Source organism: Schistocerca cancellata, chromosome 1 (assembly GCF_023864275.1).
Source record: "Schistocerca cancellata isolate TAMUIC-IGC-003103 chromosome 1, iqSchCanc2.1, whole genome shotgun sequence".
Lineage (NCBI taxonomy): Eukaryota > Metazoa > Arthropoda > Insecta > Orthoptera > Acrididae > Schistocerca > Schistocerca cancellata.
In genome coordinates this window covers 524,103,124-524,125,407 of record NC_064626.1, presented here as the reverse complement: position 1 = coordinate 524,125,407, position 22,284 = coordinate 524,103,124, and the positions used below count along the sequence as shown (strand labels likewise).

At 42.9% G+C, this 22,284-nt stretch overlaps 1 protein-coding gene across 1 annotated transcript in view; it reads right to left on the bottom strand.

Moving 5' to 3' along the window:
• Positions 1-4,412: 4,412 nt before the first annotated feature.
• LOC126179274 (selenoprotein M-like) overlaps positions 4,413-22,284 on the bottom strand; it is a 50,930-nt gene continuing 33,058 nt past the window's right edge. Inside the window, exon 4 of the mRNA XM_049924596.1 lies at positions 4,413-6,501. Coding sequence (XP_049780553.1) covers positions 6,385-6,501 — 117 coding nt within the window. The 3' untranslated portion in view covers positions 4,413-6,384. The remainder of the gene's footprint in view (positions 6,502-22,284) is intronic.

Genomic DNA, 22,284 nt, shown 5'->3' with positions numbered 1-22,284 from the left:
AGGCCCAATCCATTACAGATAGCCACAGAAACGGCCTGCAATTTTGGCCCATTGCAGAAATCCGCTCGTGTGGCCAGCTATTCACAAGCCACAGACAACTTGTTGACAAAATGAGACTGTAGTGGTTCCACCTGCTTTATTTCTTCGTTTGTTGTCCTCGGTGTCGATGTAATGGCTGAAAAATGGGGTTTTTAATTTAGACACTGACTACGGTAAATAACGTAGCCAACAGACGCACAGTTACGTTTCACCGTCTTTTGTTGTTCACAACCCACGAATAACACACAGTGATATGGCCAGTTATAATGTCATTGCCAATATTTTGTGTCGCCAGTGTCTGGGACAGTTTCGTGACTTATTATTATGTTGTGACTTATTATTACATAGTGAAATAACAATATGTTTTATTATTTTATAACCAGTTTGCTACAAACAATAATCATGTAACAATAGATAATACCACTAAAAGAATGTATTGTGTTTGTACTGTCTGTGGAATTCTCCTGTTCTTCTTCTTTTCTATGATGTATGAAGCAGATGAGATCGAAGATAACCTGAGGGCTGTTCTTCTAAATATTGCAAAGTCCTAAGTGATCTAAAGAAAAATATAACATACAATTTACTAAATGGAATTCTAGTGTACAGACTTATTTGTAAACAACTATGAATATTTTAAGTTTTGTGTCCGCAACAGTCCAGACTGTACTTTGTTTGACACCAATCTTAGACTTTATGTAAATGAAATAATTTTATAGCTGGTGCATAAGATTAATTTATCAGTGACTTTAGCATAAATAAGAATTATCAGAGATTATTTCTTTCTTTCAAATAATACTGTTATTCTTGCTGCTACATTTTCATATGTTTCACAATAACACGTACACACCGCAACAACATTTAATAGAACATCATTACCAATTACACAGTGCACTATTGTTTAACCTTCGATAAGCCTCATTAAGAGGTTGCAGGCGAACATCCACATACTACTACAATAGTTTCCTGTTGAATATCTACGAGCAGTAAAACCTAACCACAAAGTTTACAGTTTTTGAAGAATAATCAGGTACATATGGAGCAGACACTGTCATCGGTTTAACACACGGCCTATTAGTGTAACACATATTTCACTGCTAAGTTAAACATTGTATTTGTTCTAACCAACACAGGTTTCTCATCTGAAACTCAGCCGTGAGCTGACTGTCTCGTGACCAAAAACCGGTCCCTTATATATCCTCACAATAATAGGTACTAAAACTACACATCGTTCAAAGTTAAATTTATAGAAATTACAACTACAACTTAACTCATTAAATTAACTGCATACGTCAAAAAATTCTGTCTTTTTAACAGTTTCTTCTATTACATGAGTTAGGCCGGATTATTTGTTTAAATCGTGATATTAACGAATATTGTTATGCAAGCAATACTTTTGACAAAACAGTTGATTACTTTGGAATTAATTAAGGGCTGGCTTTGCTAACATGTTTTCGTATGGATCTAAATAGATAATTTAAGATTACTAGTATTTCATCTTCCAAATGTTTATAACTAGTTGTTGTTGTTGTGGTCTTCAGTCCTGAGACTGGTTTGATGCAGCTCTCCATGCTACTCTATCCTGTGCAAGCTTCTTCATCTCCCATTACCTACTGCAACCTACATCCTTCTGAGTCTGCTTGGTGTATTCATCTCTTGGTCTCCCTCTACGATTTTTACCCTCCACGCTGCCCTCCAATACTAAATTGGTGATCCCTTGATGCCTCAACACGTGTCCTACCAACCAATCCCTTCTTCTAGTCAAGTTGTGCCACAAACTTCTCTTCCCCCCAATCCTATTCAATACCTCCTCATTAGTTATGTGATCTACCCACCTAATCTTCAGCATTCTCCTGTAGCACCACATTTCGAAAGCTTCTATTCTCTTCTTGTATAAACTATTTATCGTCCACGTTTCACTTCCGTACATGGCTACACTCCATACAAATACTTTCAGAAACGACTTCCTGACACTTAAATCTATACTCGATGTTAACAAATTTCTCTTCTTCAGAAACACTTTCCTTGCCACTGCCGGTCTACATTTTATATCCTCTCTACTTCGACCATCATCAGTTATTTTGCTCCCCAAATAGCAAAACTCTTTTACTACTTTAAGTGTCTCATTTCCTAATCTAATTCCCGCAGCATCACCCGACTTAATTTGACTACATTCCATTATCCTCATTTTGCTTTTGTTGATATTCATCTTATTTAGTAATTAGTACAGAATTTATATTTGTTTATACGCCAACAATGGAATTTAAATTATGAAACAATTACTGATTTCATCCTATAACAAAAGATACTAACTAGGAATAGTTGAAATAAATTAGAAAATCAATTACATACCTAAAACTGAGCACAAAATTTGATCTGGTGTTATATTATTTAAAACTAAGGGCCAATCTTTCTCTTTCATAAAAATGAAGGTTATGTTCATGTATGTTAATGGTAATTAGTTAAAAAATGAAAAAAATGAATTTTAAGGAGGCAGATGGCAAAACAAGAAGGGAGTTAAAATTGTCCCAGCTTGCTTCACAAGACCACGGCGATCAATCCTATGCAACAGACAACTTGTTCGCCGGCCGCGGTGGTCTCGCGGTTCTAGGCGTGCAGTCCGGAACCGCGCGACTGCTACGGTCGCAGGTTCGAATCCTGCCTCGGGCATGGATGTGTGTGTGATGTCCTTAGGTTAGTTAGGTTTAAGTAGTTCTAAGTTCTAGGGGACTGATGACCACAGCTGTTAAGTCCCATAGTGCTCAGAGCCATTTGAACCAAGATAACGTGTTCAAATACTCTGAGAATCAATAATAACGAGGATAGGTAAACAACTCACCATAAAGATGACTGCTGAGCCACAGACAGGCATGTAGAAAAGGCAATCACACTCCCACAACTTAATTCTCAGCCACAGTTTTTGTCATCACACACACACACACACACACACACACACACACACACACACAAAACTGCCATCTCTGGCCACTGCGTCTACAGTCTCTGAGAATCAGATCCAAACAAACTACTACTCATGACTCCCTGCCTCTCGTCGGAGCTACTAGGCTAGTGGCAAGAAGTGGTGGCAGCACTGACTGCAAGCTGAGGGGAGTAGTACGAAGGAGAGAAACAGCAGTAATGAGGGAGTAGGGAAGCAGTGCACGTACTCAGCTGCACACAGCCAGCAACAATGCATGACTCTTCAGCAAACAAACCATTTCATCTGCTGAGTCAAAAACAAGATTTTTCCACTCTCTCTCTCTTTGCAAATTTCATGTCCCATATCCAAACTAAAAGAATAATTACCTAGTAAAAAGGTTAAGAAACACAATCACAGTGAAGTTGAGGCAAATATATGGCTATGATAGATGGTTTAAAATTCACCGTGGCGCATTCCACATGTAATAAACATGAATAAGTACATTTATTGCAAATGAGATACAAGTACAGCTATGGTTGTACATGTAAGAGACAAAAGATATTAATATTAAATGTTTGGATAATGCTTCACAGTTCAGACAACATTCGCCTAAGAGGTGGAATCTGTAATGTAATGAATTGCTTTGGTGAATGATGAGTTGCACAAGCATTTTTTGAACCAGCGAATGATGATAGTCACTATAAACTATTTTTGTAATGATAATCCACTGTTTGTGTGTATGTTTTATTTATGCACGTCACAGAGACAAGATAAATCTTGTTATACATTCACTCAATTGGAGTCTGTTCAGTAAGACAGACCTTTTATGGATTTAGTCCATATCAATGTAATTTTGATGTTCCAAATGTTAAAAAACTTTATAATTAATGGTCACTGTACACAAGACAAGACAAAACGAAACAAAACAAGACAACACATTTATTAATCAGAAGCATTGTATTTATTTTGAGAATTGGCCATTGGATTTGTACTCTTAATTTCCACCAGTAACTGCAACACTTTGGAAAACGAATTTAAATCGGAACAGCTTTGTGGGTGTGCTGAAATAGAAAGGTGTGCAAGATTGAATAATAGGATGTCTTTGGTCCTTATCACACTTTACTTCGCCACCCAGTATCACAGTAAAAATCCAGTGAAACAGTGCACTTACCATGTTGGCTGAGGTTCAGGCAGTGTGTGTGTGTGTGTGTGTGTGTGTGTGTGTGCGCGCGCGCGCGCGCGCGCGCGCGCGCGGGCCGTGAAGTTTCTTTGGACTAACCTGTTGTATGGCTGTTCATTACGGGAAACTGCAGTCACCCACTGTAGCAAATTACCTCCACCTCGTCTACATAAATTTCACTACCCCACACACATTATTTCAGTGCTTTCATTACTACATTTTATACAACCTTGGAATTATGAGAGGAAAACAAATTCCAAAGAAAAGAAAGTCCAGTAAAATGTTATATTTCTGCATTTTTATTGTGATTGGTTGGAAATTAGCCAATAACATGAAGATAGGCCTGTAACAGACTATTTACAAAAATTCCTAAAACTGGAATGTCTGTAAGTACATTTACCTGAAAAGACCAATTTGATACTATATGCACAACAAAACACCAAGATATTTTGTATACACTACCACAATACAGTAGAGAGAAATACTATGTTACAAGTTTGTGCGTTCTTTCTTGTTCTAAAGTTATTTTTAGTTTCAGGAGCACTGTTTCAAAATGAGTTTTTAATGGGCAGTGGTCGACTATCGTTGTGTAAATATGAAAACCGTGTGTAAAAATTGCACACAGATATTGTGACAATACAATTCACCAGTACGGTATATGATAAACACTACACATGAAAGAAGCTTGTTTATGCCACATGCACAGATGAGAAAGGCAAAAGTCTGCACCAGATCTGATGCAGCTACATTATTGTACATGGTTTGTATCACAGCTTGCAGCTTTAATGGAGGAGCAAATGTGGTTGCTTTCCATTGATAATTACAAAATAAACCATTACCAAAACACAACATGCTTAGGGTACCTTATTATAGACACTGTATGAACTAACATTTATGTGATTTACAAAAAGAAAAATGCACATCATTGTATACATACAACTTCCAGAAAGACTTTACACTGTTTGGCAAAATGTGGCAATGCCAAAACAAGACTATGACGGTGACACAGTGGCTGAAATGACAAACCGTTATAAAGTGCTAAAAATTAGTTTCCCGACTCTTTTATAACACCTACATGATATTGGCAATAAGCTTACTTTCAACACTATCTAAATTCCTGACTACAGCTTAAACACATGGATATTAGTGCAACATGGGAAACATTTCTAACAGTTTTTGGAAAAGGTGTGATGAAGGAGCCGCATAATGTTTTTGAATTAAAAATGTAGCTAAATTCATCATTTGTGCAGTGTTTCCATTTCTACAAGAGTATCTTCGATTAATTTATTACATAAAACATTATTTTTCAACTTAGCTTCAATGAGAAACTGTTTGAATAAAGGCAACCATGACAATTTTGTTTCTGTAAGTAATTGGTTTACACACTCTGGATGAATACATACAGCACCTTAACTACAACAAGATATCACAATACTAATAGGAGACTGAGTAAGCTACACTATGACACTGACCAATTGCATCATGGACAATATGTCCCAAACTACAGCTGACAATCACAAATTACTTGTTACAAACATCTACTTTATATGGAAGCATATACATTTTATCAACCTGCATTCACGTATCATTTTATGAAATTCTTCTTCGGTATTTAAAATTTGCATTAATTTTACTGACACAGACACAAGTTCCACTTCAGCAACCATGTCACTAAGACTGTAATCAAATGAATTCACTAAGATTGTAATCAAATGAATTTACTTTCAATTTGGAAATGGCATCAAGTCAAAACTGATAAAAGTAAACATACTTTCATTTATAAACTATATTTTTTCAATAAGAAAAATGAGTGGATATGAAGGGAACAGATGGAATGAATTTGAAACAAGAAAAAAGGCTATAGTCTAAAGTCTGGATTACTTTGATTCACAGTGATATGCACTTTTTTGGACCTTTGTTTATTATGGTTACTGTATATTTAACAGCCTTAAGTCTGAAGCCACAGGTTACACTAATGCCCAAATAATAACAACTGGCAAAAAATCATCCATTCACACTAAATTTCTGATGCAAGACAGGAGCTCCTTCAGAGCCTTAAGCACAAACTGATTAACCCAGTGAAAGAAATGCTGTTTTCAATAAAGTAAATAGATTTTTTACCAATATTCAACATTATTTACAGTGATTGAAGTAATTTAATGAAACCCAATGGGAAAGTTTTTTTCCCTTTTTTCTTCAGATACTGGAACTGGAAGGACTTCATGCAAAAGACAAACTACCACCATCGTCAAAATTCATTTCGGTTCACTGTTTCTGCTTCACTTTTTTTATGAAATCCTCGGTCCACAAGTAAGGTGTTGCAATCCTTTCGAGACAATGGTGCCAGGTCAATCCTTTCCAGTTCCTGAAAGTACACAAAAAAATTGAAAACACATTTTTATATTTAATAATAGTTCATGACAATCATTATGAACATTTGTGAATTGTGTTTTGTTCATCTCATGACGTACATTTCCAATCCATTTGGTTTGCATATAGGAGACATGTCAAAAATTTATAATACGGTTACAATGATTTTTATATTAATAAATAATAGCACTGCAATAAATCATAACACTCTAGGGATATTTCTTGGGATATGTAACACATTGTATCCAGCTCTTATTTCCAGTTTGTCCTGCATGAATTCATCCATTGAGTAATAACATTTCAGTGTCAGTACCTCATACAGCTTTCTTTTAAATGAGCCTAAATTCATCTGCATCAACTTGTTCCCTTTTAATTTATTACAAATTTTCATTCCCATGTATTGAGGTCCCTGGGCATACAGTCTGATTTCCCATAAATTATCAAAGTTTTCTACATATGATCACTGATTTGATTAAAAAATATTGTAATTTTAAATACTTCATTGATGTGAGCTACACTCCAACATTTCACACATATATTATACTTCTTGGGGCAACTTAAGTTTATTTTCAGAGAGCGAGGGAAAAGGGAAACAACCAAAACTAGAAGCAAAATAGGTTAGTCAGGATTAGTCTGACAAAATAAATATATTTTTAAAAAGAGCAGCTCTGACAGATTAGTAATGGACTTCAAATATAAACTGCATATCTTCACAAACAATACCCTGAAACAACATACACATTCTATTTTGCTAAATAATTTTTCTGATTTCAACAGTAACATCTGTTTGTGCAAGATATTTTATGCCAAACCTGTAGTATTTTAGAGAGATGGAGCACAGTATGCTGAAAGTGCCTGTTACACTGTAAAATATATCAAATTTAAGTACCTTCCCCCAAAATAAGTGTTCCATGATACAACATTCCTGTTTTCCTTGCCAATTACTTCTATTAGTTGTCCTAAAAACTATAGTTCTCAGTGATACACCTACACACCTCAAGAATTAAATATTCTTTTAATGGTTTGCAGACTCCAAATGAATCATCTACAAAATAAGCCTAGCTGTAATGATACTGAAATTACTGGAGACTGAGTAGTTGCAAAAGGGTAAGACGATTCAACCCTTGACTTCTTCAATGGTAAACAATCTAGAAAATGTTTTCATGATTCATGGAAACCGCAAAAATCAAAGGACTGTCAGCTCATATCAACCACCAACCAAGATGGCCATCAAGATTTATGGCTTCCTTAAGTTGATAAAAGCAATTGCCAGGATGACTGCTTCATAGCGAACTTAACTTATTTTCTTTCTACATCCAAACATGTGTTCCATCTCTAAATTACCTCTTTGTCCCAACAAGTCCTTAAACTTTAATCTTCCTTCCTCATAATTTGAAGGAAACTCCAGTAAATCAACGCAGCACTCTATCAAAGTATCACACACCCCTACTGTTTATATGGTTGTGCTTCCAAAGGAGGTACACAACAGAGACACCAATGTTTGCAGATTTCCAGGTGCTCAATGTTCAAATTAGGAAAAATTTTCAATTGCCTGTGACATGTCAGTTCAAATACAGACAACAAGAATTACCATTGCCATATTTGGAGGAGGAGGAGGAGGAGGAGGAGGGGGGGGGGGGATAGGTAGTGGTAGTGGTTTAAGGTTCCTAATAATCTACTCAGTATTGATGTTCTGTATTAAATTCAAAATCTCTCCCAAGTTCCTCATGCTGATATGAAATTCTAGGTCCACATATTTTACTGTTGACATCATTTCTGCATAATCTTTCACTGATTGTGACAAAACCCATTTGTACTGTGATATATTGTGAAATTTTGAACATTTGTGAGTGCCACAGTAAACTCCTACTGTTATTGTCGAAAGGTCTTTAAGAACAGCAGGCCTATGCTTGTTCAAAATATGCATTCTCTAATTTCATTGTATAATTACATGAGAAATAGGTTATTTTTGAGAATTTTCAGACGCTTACAAAACTGTATTTTTGTAAGCTATCAGCACAAGTGTTTTTGGATAACTTACTTAATAGCAAATCAGCATTTGTGATTCACAATTACTGTCAAAGAACACATCACCCCGAATTTCACTGTATATAAATTGGAATAAATGTGCACTTTTGAGACTTTTCGGAAGTTTCCACTGTCCTGTGCATAATCTAATTTGTAGTAAATCGATGCAGCAGATATTCAAACCAACATATTGTGCACATGTAGTTTTCCCTCAAAGAAGACTATATATTACCTACATTTATCATAAATTAACTCTATATTCAAATTCACTAATAATTATAAATAACCTCAAAAAGTTTTACGAAATTAGTAACTTTTTCTGTTGCCTCAATAGAAATCTCGTTATGTTTCAATTCTTGTAAGAAATTAGTAATCCTTTTAGCTCAAGAGATATAAAAGATGTCAGCAAGCTTATTTTTAAGTTATTTGTTCAATTACCTGTAATATACTGCACCAGCGACAATGCAGTCCCACTGTGAATCCTGTTCTCGAACACGATAATTTGGTTAATGTACGTAAGCAGCTGGAAATTGCCCTGACTACTGTCGAACGATTGGCAGCAGCTGCAAATTGGTGTGTTGGTTGAGCTCCAGAGAGTTAAGTACCAGTATCAAAGGTAACTCAAGTACTATCCTCTGCTGTGAATCCTGTCTGCTCTGCAGAAAGTATGGGCTCTGTACTTACCTGCCCACTTGACTGCAAGTGGCATTTCAATGGTAGATCTAGGCATCCTGTACAGTGGGGAAAGTGACCATGTAAGACTCAGGGTGTTATATTGATTCCCCAACCAACAAGATAGAGGTGCTGTCTTCCACTGCAAGAGGAACTAAGTCAGTGGGACTCACTTCACCTGTTTTGGGAAAACCTGTTTTGTTCCTTGTCAACAGGAGGCAAATGCAAAAGAGTAGGGGTCTATTAATTGTTGACAAATGATGGTGTCCCTGAGGGAAGTGGGAACTAGGCACAGGAGAGAACACCAGGTGCACTCAGTGTGTATTCCTGGGGGCCTCAATCAACATTCCAGCAGCCACTGAGGGAACAAGATGCAAGCAACTGCAGATTGTGGTGCACATTAGAACAAATGATGCCTACTGTCTGGGCACCAAAGTCATACTTGGATCATTCCGGCGACAGCAGAAAGGTTTAAAAGACCAGCCTAGCATGAGTTTCAATGAAGCTAACAATTTGCAGCAGCATCCCCAGAACCGATCGTGGTCCCCCTTGGTTTTGAGTCGATTGGAAGGACTGAACTGGAGACTTTGAAAGTTCTGTGACAAGCTAGGCTGCGACTTCTTGGACTTGGGCCATAGGTTGAGAACCCTAGGGCCCCAAAAAGGAACAGGTGTGCAATACACATCAGAGGCTACTATCCAGGTAGCCAAGTGTGTGTGGGGTGCACATACAGCAACTCTCTGTCCAATTCAGATAATGACAGCTGTAAGAAACCCTAAAGTATCAGTGTAAGATCGAAAAAAATGCCTCACACAGGTGAGAGTATTATAACCCTAATGGTTAACTGCTGAAGCATTCGCAGAGTTCAAAGGGCTCCTGAAAAGAAGTGAAGCTACATAAAACTAGGTAAAGAAAGCAGATTGAAACCGGACACTGACAGCTGGGAGATTTTCGGGGAAAACTGAGGTATATATTAAAAGGACAGGCTAATGGGAAATGGAGGTGGGGTATTTGTCACAGTAGACAGGTAACTAAAATCCACCGAGATAAAAACTGAACCTGCATGTGAAATTGTTTGGGCAAGACTCAGTATCTCATGGGTGGGCATAAAATGGTAATTGGATCCTTCTGTTGTCCACCAGACTCATCTCATGATAGTTCCAGAAACTCTAGAGAAAACCTCAGTTCGCTTGTACATAAATTCCCCTATCATACTGTAATCATCAGTGGAGACATTATTCATCCAACAATCAACTGGAAGAATTACAGTTTTGTTAGTAGTGGTCATGATAAGACATCCTGTGAAACATTACTACATGCCTTCTCTATAAACTACCTAGAACAGATAGTTTGGAATACCATTCGTGATAAAATATATTGGATCTAATGGCAACAAATGGACTTGACCTCTTTGAGGATGTCCACATCAAATCTGGTATCAGTGACTGTGAGACAGTTGTGGCAACAATGATTACCAAAGCACAAAGGACAACTAAAACAAGCAAAAACATATGTTCAGTAAACAAGCTAAAAAATTGATAGTGTCATATCTTCACACTTTGAGCACAGGGACGGAGAATGTAAAGGAACTACAGCTGAAGCTTAAAAGAATAGTCGATTGTACACTGAACAGATATATACTTAGTAGAGTAGTTCGTAATGGGAGGGACCTCCATGGTATACAGTCACTGTAAAAAAAGGGGGGGGCGCGGGGGGGGGGGGGGTGAGACCACTACATAACAGGTGTAAAACAAAGCATAGGACTAGAGATAGAGAGATGCTGAATGAAATTCATTTGGCTGTCAAGAGAGCAATGTGTGAAGCCTCCAACAACTTCTGTAGCAGAATACTGTCAAATGACCTTTCGCAAAAACCAAAGAAAGTGTGGTTATTTGTAAAGACTGTTCAAGGCACCAAAGTTAAGTGTCTAGTCACTATTGGATGAGATAAGTACTGAAACTGAGGATAGCAAAGCAAAGCTAAAATACTTACCTCTGTTTTCAAATGTTCCTTTACGAAGGAAAACCCACGAGAGTTATCCCAATTTAATCCTCGTACCACGGAGAAGATGAGTGAAATCAGTTTCAGTGTTAGTGGTGTTGAGAAACAGCTGAAACCCTTGAAACTAAACAAAGCTCCAGGGCCTGATGGAATCCCTTTCATATCCCATATAGAAGTGATCCACAGGACTATCATCAAGTATCCTCGAGATCAATTTGTTGTAAATCCTAGAATGTATTCTGATCTCAAACATCTTTAACAGAATGACCTCCTCCATGCTAACTAAACTAACACGAATTCTGAAAACACTGATCACATGAAACCTAACTTTCACTTTCTCACATGACATACTGAAAGCTTCGGATCAAGACAAACAGAGATGCAGTATTTCTCAGTTTCCATAAAGCATTTGACTGTACCACATGTATGTTTACTGTTAGAACTGTGTCATTGTGTATAAAACTACTGCTGCTGTAGAAAAACCAATGTTTCGACCACGGTTGCAGTGGCCTTCTTCTGGGTCTAATAGTGCATTCTAGCTAGGCAGTGTCCTTTATATTTTGTTGTTACTGTTCACTGCACATGCCATTATGTCATAACTTTACAAAGGTAGTTAGTTTCATTGGTCACTTAAGGAAGAAGGAGAGGGAACATTATTTTAATAGGGTTATCTATATCTACATCCATACTCCGCAAGCCACCTGACGGTGGAAGGAGAATGTAACCTCTGTTGTCTATTGGCTCTTGTGTTATGTGCCATGATTGGTGGTCGCCGTCGAATGAGAAGTTGGCTCCCGTTTACCAACTGGTGGACGTCGGCCGCGCAGCGGCATTTACTTGCCGGTAGTGCTCGTGCCTCGTGTTGACAGTGCGGTCTGTTGGGCTCTGAATGCTGACAGCCAAGATGGGGCAAGCCTGAGTACAACCTCCCTGTTCATGTTATTTGGGTGTTTAAGTATTTCCGACGGCCCCTCTGATTTTGCCTTTTGGTCACTAAGGACAAGATTGATGCATTACACACTGCAGGCGTTTACAAGGTGGAATGCGAATGTGGAGAGGCATACATCGGAGAGACTGTTAGGCCAATAGCAACATGCATTCGGGAACACGAGTGCTATATTCGTCTAGGATAACACAACAAATCTGCAGTGGCAGAACATCATCAAGTTTGCGGAAAAGAAATAAAATTCAGTGATTTTGTGGTTTTTTTAGGGCGCAAAACTTCTATGGTCATTAGCGCCCAGCCCGTGACTTAAGACAGTAAAAAACCGAAATTGAAAACCAGCAGCAATGGGAACAAAGTCAGAAAATCGGAGAAACTAAAAATAGAAGAATGCTTAAAAATCTGCTACAGAAAGGGGGTGGTTGTCCCCAAAAAAAGCTTCAAATGACTGACGTCATTTCACTGTCACTAATAAACTGGAGAACGCGGTCGGCTGAGCGCGTGTCATCTGCTAAAATCGACGATAAATCAGGCGATAGCTGTAGACGGGAGCGTAACGGATTAAAATAGGGGCATTCAATTAAAAGGTGTCTTACCGTCCACAGCTGAGAGCAGTGGGGACAGAGTGGGGGAGGATCGCCGCTTAAAAGATGTCGATGGCTAAAACGACAGTGCCCTATCCGGAGTCTAGCTAAAATTACCTCCTCCCGACGATGCGTTCGGGAGGAAGAGGTCCAAGCGCAAGGAAGGGCTTTCACTTCCCGCAATTTATTACGGGGAAGTGCCAACCAATGCGCATGCCATAAATGAGCAACTTGGCGACATAAACCGCTCCGTATATCGGTGAAGGGAAGCGACTGAATAGCTGGCCGAGGAAGAGAGACTGCAGCCTTGGCCGCTATATCGGCCGCCTCATTCCCACAGATACCAGCGTGTCCCGGGAGCCAGAGGAACGCCACCGAGACGCCCCCCAGGTGGAGCAAGCGCAGACAGTCCTGAATCCGGTGGACCACAGGGTGCACAGGGTAAAGAGCTTGGAGACTGAGGAGAGAGCTGAGAGAATCTGAGCAGATAACGTACTGTAGCCGCTGATGGCGGCGGATGTTGTGGACAGCCTGGAGAACAGCGTAAAGCTCCGCAGTATAAACCGAACATTGGTCGGGAAGCCGAAAGCGATTTGGGGTGTCGCCAACAATATAGGCACTCCCTACACCTAACGATGTTTTCGAGCCGTCGGTGTAAATAAATGTGGCGTCCGTCATTTGTGCACATAGAGCAGCAAATGCCCGATGATAAATACGTGTAGGGGTACCATCCTTGGGAAATTGACAAAGGTCACGAAGCAGGCAGATCCGGGGACGAAGCCAAGGCGGTGCTGTACCCCAAGTTGTCAAGAAGGTTTTAGGAAAGCGGAAGGAAAGAGAATGGAGCAGTTGACGGAAACGGACTCCCGGGGGTAGTAGGGAGGAGGAGCGGCCTGCATACCCTACATCAAAGGAGGCGTCGAAAAAAAGGTCGTGGGCTGGATTAGCAGGCATGGAAGACAGATGGCTAGCATAACGACTCAGGAGGACTGCTCGCCGATTGGACAGCGGAGGTTCAGCAGTCTCAGCATAAAGGCTTTCCACAGGGCTAGTGTAAAAAGCTCCAGACACTAAACGTAATCCACGGTGGTGGATAGAATCGAGACGCCGAAGAATAGACGGCCGAGCAGAGGAGTAGACTATGCTTCCATAATCCAATTTCGAGCGCACTAAGGCGCGATAGAGGCGGAGAAGGACCATTCTGTCCGCTCCCCAGGAGGTACCATTCAGGACACGGAGGGTGTTAAGCGATCGCAGACAGCGAGCCGAAAGATAGGAAACGTGGGAGGACCAGCATAGTTTTCTGTCAAACATAAGACCCAAGAATTTAGCGACATCTGAAAACGGAAGGTTGACAGGACCTAGATGTAAGGAGGGCGGAAGAAACTCCTTACGTCGCCAAAAATTGACACAAATGGTCTTACTGGGTGAGAAACGGAAGCCAGTTTCGATGCTCCACGAGTGGAGGCGATCGAGACATCCTTGAAGACGTCGTTCAAGAAGGCTGGTCCGTTGAGCGCTGTAGTAGATCGCAAAATCGTCCACAAAGAGGGAGCCCGAGACATCATGAGGGAGACAATCCATAATTGGATTTATGGCGATGGCAAACAGTACAACACTCAGCACGGAACCCTGGGGTACCCCGTTTTCTTGGGAGAAAGTACGGGAGAGAGTAGTGTTCACCCGCACCCTAAATGTGCGCTCTGCCATAAATTCGCGAAGAAAAAGGGGCAGCCGGCCTCGAAAGCCCCAAGAGAACAGTGTGCGGAGGATGCCTGTCCTCCAACAGGTATTGTATGCTCTCTCCAGATCAAAAAATATTGCTACCGTTTGGCGTTTCCGGAGAAAATTGTTCATGATGTAAGTGGAGAGAGCAACAAGATGGTCAACTGCAGAACGATGCTTTCGGAATCCGCATTGGGCAGGTGTTAAAAGACTGCGGGATTCCAGCCACCAAGCTAAACGGTAATTCACCATACGCTCCAAAACCTTACAGACACTACTCGTGAGAGAAATGGGACGATAGCTAGAGGGGAGATGTTTGTCCTTTCCAGGTTTCGGAACGGGAACGACAATAGCTTCCCGCCACCGTCTGGGAAAGGTACTGTCGGTCCAAATTCGATTATAAAGGCGAAGGAGGTAACGCAGACTATGGGTTGATAAATGCAGCAACATCTGGACATGGATTCCATCCGGTCCTGGGGCGGAGGAGCGAGAAGAAGAGAGGGCATGTTGGAGTTCCCGCATGGAGAAAACAGTATTGTAGCTTTCGTGATTTGGAGAGGAGAAAGCAAGATGTCGCACTTCTGCTGCACGTTTCTTCGGGAGAAACGCTGGCGGGTAATTTGAAGAGCTCGAAATCTCAGCAAAGTGCTGACCCAACGAGTTAGAAATTGCGACGGGGTCCACTAAGGTATCATGCGCGACAGTGAGCCCAGAGACCGGGGAGAAACTAGGCGCGCCTGAGAACCGTCGAAGCCGACTCCAAACTTCCGAGGAAGGAGTGAAGGTGTTAAATGAGCTAATAAAGAATTTCCAGCTTGCCTTCTTGCTATCGCGGATGACGCGACGGCATCGCGCACGGAGCTGCTTATAGCGGATACAGTTGGCCAAAGTAGGATGGTGACGGAAATTGCGTAGAGCACGTCGCCGCTCACGTAGTGCGTCACGGCATGCCTCGTTCCACCAAGGAACTGGGGGGTGCCGGGGCAATTCGGAGGTGCGTGGTATTGAACGTTCCGCAGCTGTAAGAATAACGTCGGTAATATGTGCGACCTCATCGTCGACGCTGGGAAAGCGACGGTCATCGAATGTCGCGAGCGACGAAAAAAGTGTCCAATCGGCTTGGGCAAATTTCCAGCGTCGCGAGCGCATATATGGCAGTGGAGACTGCAGTCTAAGGACACATGGAAAGTGGTCACTCGAGTGTGTATCATCAAGGGCAAACCATTCGAAGCGCCGAGCTAGCGGAACAGTACCGACCGCAAGGTCCAAATGAGATAAATTTGTCGTGGAGGCAGACAAAAATGTGGGGACCCCAGTGTTGAGGCAAACTAGATCCGCTTGGTGGAAGACGTCTAGCAATAGAGAGCCACGTGGACAAGGATGAGGAGATCCCCAAAGCGGGTGGTGGGCATTGAAGTCCCCAACCAGCAAATAGGGGGGTGGAAGCTGACCAAGAAGATGAAGGAGATCAGCTCGTGCCATTGGTGTGGATGATGGAATGTATACAGTACAAAGAGAGAACGTGTATCCAGAAAGGGAAAGACGGACGGCGACAGCTTGGAAGGAACTGTTTAAGGGGATTGGGTGATAATGGAGAGTATCATGGAGAAGAATCATGAGTCCTCCATGGGCTGGAGTGCCTTCAACAGAGGGGAGGTCATATCGGACGGACTGAAAGTGAGGGAGAACAAAGCGGTCATGGGGACGCAGCTTTGTTTCCTGAAGACAGAAGATGACCGGCGAGTAGGAGCGTAAGAGGACCGACAATTCATCCCGATTGGCTCGAATGCCGCGGATATTCCAGTGGATAATGGACATGGGGTGAAAAGAAAATGGAGGAATGTGACCAAAGTTGCTGTCAACTCAAAGACTGCTCGGAGCTAGCAACCGACAGCATGGAATGGCATTCAGCCGAAGGCAGAAGATCCTGATCCATAGGTTGGTCAGGAGCAGTCCCTGCCACCAGCGATCGGCTGGTTGACCGGCCACCAGCAGTGCGCCTCGGCGACACAGAAGATGGCCGAGGGCGATTTCCGCCAGGTGGTGCTGTAGAGGGGGCACGCCTTGGCGGAGAAGGAGAGGAACTGGGTTTCTTTGTAGCCTTCTTGGAAGAATGTTGTTTAGATGAAGGAGGAACCGATGGTTGTGAAGTTGCGGTACGTAAAAACTCTTCACGAGTATGCTCTTTTTTCGAAGACTTGGCGTCCGACTTTTGGGCTCGAGATGTAGCAGAACCCGACGAAGGGTGAGCCATAGAGTGGGCAGGCGAAAGTGGTGAGGTTGAACGAGCGATCTTTGCGCTGGCCGATCTGACGACCGTGGTACTAAAGGTGAGGTCGCAAGTCTGCGTGGCCGCCTCCTTTGTTAGCCGAGGAGAAGCAAGGACAGTGCTGTATTTTCCTGTCTGAGGCACGGTGGGCTTGCGACTGGCGAATAATTTTCGAGCAGCAAAGGTCGACACCTTTTCCTTCACCCTTATTTCCTGGATGAGCTTCTCGTCCTTAAAAACGGGGCAATCTCGAGAGGAAGCAGCGTGGTCACCCATACAGTTGATGCAGCGAGGGGATGGAGGTGGACAAGCACCCTCATGGGCATCCTTGCCACACGTAACACATTTGGCTGGATTGGAACAGGACTGGCTGGTGTGATTGAACCGCTGACATCGATAGCAACGCGTAGGGTTTGAGACGTAAGGGCGAACGGAAATTATCTCATAGCCTGCTTTGATTTTCGATGGGAGTTGAACTGTGTCAAATGTCAAGAAGACAGTGCGGGTTGGAATGATGTTCGTGTCAACCCGTTTCATTAGTCTATGAACTGCCGTTACGCCCTGGTCAGACAGATAGTGCTGAATTTCTTCGTCAGACAATCCATCGAGGGAGCGTGTATAAACGACTCCACGCGAGGAATTCAAGGTACGGTGCGGTTCCACCCGGACAGGGAAGGTGTGGAGCAGAGAAGTACGCAGCAATTTTTGTGCCTGGAGGGCACTGTGTGTTTCTAACAACAGGGTGCCATTCCATAATCTGGAACAAGACTTTACAGGACCTGCTATTGCGTCGACTCCTTTCTGAATAATGAAAGGGTTGACCGTGGAGAAGTCGTGACCTTCATCAGACCGAGAAACAACAAGGAACTGTGGCAACGATGGAAGAATCGTCTGTGGCTGAGACTCAGTATACTTACGTTTGTGAGCAGACTTAGTGGAAGGTGAGGAAACCATTGCGGAAGAATCCCCCATGATTACCGGCGTCTCCGATGGCGCGCTCCTCCCTTGTGGGGGCCCTCTCTGAGGGCACTCCCGCCTTAGGTGATTGTTCACACCTCAGGTCACACCTCCCGACAAACGGACGGAGGGACCAATCGGCATTTTCGGAAGGTATCAGCTCGGGTAATCACCCCTCCCTGGGCCTGGCCGTTACCAGGGGGTACGTACGTGTCCTACCTGTCTACCCGGGGCGGGGAATTACGCGTTACCCCGTCACCGGCTACGCACGAAGGGCGTGGGTCGACCTTCAGACACGCACAGGGAGGAAGAAAGAGAAAGGGAAAGGAAGGAAGAGAGGTCTCAAACGCCGCAGCGGAGAAAAGAGAAAGAGAAGAGGTAAGGAAAAGAGAAGAACAAAGGAAGGAAGAAGACAGAGAAGGACAAGGGAAGGAAGAAGACATAAAAGCAAGGAAGGCAAAGAATGCAGTACATTTACGAGCGTCCGTCTCCGGACGTAGGCACAAACCATACTCCCAGACGGGGAGAAAGGGAAGGAAAGAGCCAGAGGTGAGGGGAGGAGGGGCGAAGATAGGGATGGGGAAGGATGCGGAATGGGAAGGTATGCAGCCCGAAAAGGAAGGAAGGCCACATTAGCTTGGGGTCCCGTGCTCGCTACGCACGTATCCACAAAAGAGTTGTGGACCCCCTGGGGGGTAAAATTCAGTGAAGCCTGTGTGTTGGACCAGCAGCCTGTTATGCTGAAACGCAAAAAATCAGAGACGCCATTGAAATACTTAAACACCCAAATAACATGAACAGGGAGGATGTACCCAGGCTTGCCCCATCTTGGCTGCCAGCAATCAGAGCCCAACAGACTGCACTGTCAACACGAGGCACGAGCACTAACGGCGAGTAACTGCCGCCACGTGGCCGACGTCCACCAGTTGGTAAACAGCAGCCAACTTCTCATTTGACAGTGACCACCAATCATGGCACATAACGCAAGAGCCAATAGACAACAGAGGTTACATTCTCCTTCCATCGCAATAACTTATTAAAATAACGCTCCCTCTCCTTCTTCCTTAAGTGACCAATGAAACTAACTACCGTTTTAAAATTATGACATAATGGCAGGTGCAGTGAACAGTAACAACAAAATATAAAGGACATGCATAGCTAGAACGCACCATTAGACCCAGAAGAAGGCCACTGCAACTGTGGTCAAAATGTTGGTTTTTCTCCAGCAGCAGTAGTTTTGTACATTAAGAAGCGGTACCATACTCAGAAAACTTTTATGTCGACTGACTCTGCCTGCAGAAGCCTATGCAATTATATTACTGTTAGAAGGTCGATCATATGGGGTCTCAAGTGAAATTTGTGCTAGGATTGTGGACTTTTTGGTAGGGAGGGTGCAGCATGTTATCTTGGATGGAGAAGATGCAGAAGCACCTTCAGGTGGGACCCTGCTCTTCATATTGTATATTGATGACCTTGTGGACAATATTAATAGTAACTCAGATGTTTCGTAGATGATGCAGTTACCTCTAACGAAGTACTGTCAGAGAGAATCTACATAAATATTCAGTCAGATCTTGATAAGATTTCAAAGTGATGCAAAACTGGCAACTTGCTTTAAATACTCTGTAATGTAAAATTGTGCAGTTCACAAAATGAAAAACATAGTAGCCTATACTATGACTATAGAATCAATGAGTCACAATTTTAATCAGCCAACTCATACAAATACCTGAATGTAACATTTTGTAGGGATATGAAGTGGCTCAGTTGTGGGTGAAACAGGTGGCAGATGTCAGTTTATTGGGAGAATAATGGGGAAGTGCAATCAGTCTACAATGAAGATTGCTTACAAATCACTTGTGCAGCCCATTCTAGAATATTGCTAAGTGTGAGAGACCCCAAGTAACTACTAATGGGGGATATTGAAAGTATACAGAGAAAGGCAGCACGAGTAGTCACAGGTTTGTTTGATTCGTGGGACAGTGTTACAGAAATGCTGAAGAAACTGAGCAGTCAGACTCTTGAAAATAGATGTAAACTATCCCAAGAAAGTCTACTAACAAAGTATCAAGAACCGGCTTTAAATGATGACTCTAGAAATTTACCACAACTCCCCTACAAATCACTCACATATGAATTCTGAGAACAAGATTATAATAACAGAGGCATTCAAACAATCATTCTTCCTGTGATACATACGTGAATGGAATGGGAAGGAACCCCAATAACTGGTGCATTAGATCAGACCCTATGCCATGTACTTCATGGTGGTTTGCAGAGTATGGGTGCAGATGTAGAAGTGTGTGGGTATACGACAATGTTGATGATGTTCCATTTGTCAGACGGAAACATTGTGCCTGGTAGACTCTTTTTCAAGAGCTGTTTTTAGTATAAATTTCATATGTAGACGACTGTAATTTTTTTTTGTGGTTTTAGGGCGAACAACTTCAACGGTCATTAGCGCCCAGACTACGTTAGGAATGCACCGCAAGTCACAAGTTTAAAAAAGCAACGAAACGGAAAACACGATAAAAGACAGACTGAGGCATAGGATTAAAAAAAGAAAACAGCATAATCAAATGTCCTTAGAGAGAGTTGTCAAATTGATAAAACGAAGAACGCGAGCAGCTGCTCATGGGTCATCCGCTAAAATGGCTTCTAGAGTACAGCTGCTTGTGGGTCATCCGCTAAAATGGCTTCTAGAGTACATGGCAGGCCAAGATCAAGACGCAGTGTGTTAAAATCCAGACAGGATGTTAAAATGTGGCGGACCGTCAGCAATTGCCCACATGGACAGAACGGCGCCGGCACAGCCGTCAGCAGATGGCGATGGCTGAACCGGCAGTGTCCAATTCGTAACCAGGCCAAAACTACCTCCTCCCGCCGAGAAGGGAGTGAGGAGGACGTCCAAGCCACGGGAAGAGGTTTCAAGGCCCGAAGCTTGTTGTCTGTAAGTGCAGCCCAATCGGCATGCCACAGCGATAAAATGCGCCGACAAATGACCCTGCTGCAATCTGACGAAGGGACACAACAAGAAGCTGTCTGAGGCTGGAGGACCGCAGCCTTGGCCGCGGCATCTGCAGCTTTGTTTCCAGGGATACCGACATGGCCAGGAACCCACATAAAGCTCACCGGAGAACCGACGTCCACCAGCTGCTGAAGAGAGCATTGGATCCGGTGCACGAAAGGGTGAACCGGGTACGGATCACTGAGGCTCTGGATAGCGCTCAGGGAATCGGAGCAGATGACATATGCAGAATGTCGGTGGCGGCAGATGTAAAGAACAGCCTGGTAGAGGGCAAAGAGCTCAGCTGTGAAGACCGAACAATGGTCATGGAGCCGGTATTTGAAACTTTGTGCCCCGACAATAAAAGAACACCCGACCCCGTCATTGGTCTTAGAGCCATCTGTATAAATGAAGGTCATATTAATGAACTTCGAACGAAGTTCGACAAAACGGGAGTGGTAGACTGAACAGGGGGTAACCTCCTTCGGGAACGAGCAGAGGTCAAGGTGGACGCGAACCTGAGCCTGGAGCCAAGGTGGCGTGTGGCTCTCGCCCACTCGAAAGGTTGCAGGGAGTGAAAAATTAAGGTGTTGAAGGAGGCGACGAAAGCGAACTCCAGGGGGTAGCAGGGCAGAGACATACAACCCGTATTGACGGTCGAGAGAGTCATCAAAAAAGGAACGATAAGACGGGTGGTCGGGCATTGCCAGTAGCCGACAGGCATACCGACAAAGCAGTATATCGCGCCGGTAGGTGAGTGGCAACTCACCAGCGTCAGCATGAAGACTCTCGACGGGACTAGTATAAAACGCTCCGATCGCAAGTCGTAAACCCCGATGTTGTATGGAGTTGAGGCGGCGTAAGATGGATGGCCGTGCAGAGGAGTATACGAAGCTCCCATAATCCAGCTTGGAGCGGACGATCGACCGATATAGACGAAGTAGGACGGTTCGATCCGCTCCCCACGACATACCACTGAGAACACGGAGGACATTTAGAGAACGGGTACAACGGGCAGCCAAATATGACACATGTGGAGACCAACTAAGTTTCCTGTCAAGTGTAAGACCTAAAAATTTTGTTGTCTCCACGAATGGGAGAGCAACGGGACCGAGTCGTAAGGACAGTGGGAGAAACTCTTTGTAGCGCCAGAAGTTAATACAGACCGTCTTCTCGGTAGAAAAACGGAAGCCATTGGCGACACTCCAAGAGTAAAGACGGTCAAGAGAACGCTGAAGACAGCGCTCCAGACGACTGTAATGAGAGCGTTTATAGCACAATGCCATATTTATGTCGCTGTTGTTGATGGTGGGGTGGTGGTGGTGAGGAGAAAGGAGAAGTTGAAACTTGCCACCAGTACACAGAAGAATGTCTTGCAGTTTTGCCAAGACATACTATGGTAATTACTGAGAACATGTGTTCACTTTGTGGGTCATCACTTCTAAGTAATGTTCAAATCTGACAGACAATAAACTAAAATTAGTGAAGTATGATTGTGGGTATCCATATTTTTAAAATAGTTACTACACTGGTGGAAAGGCTCTTTACCAACATACAAATAACATTAAATGGAAACTAACATCAAACCAGCA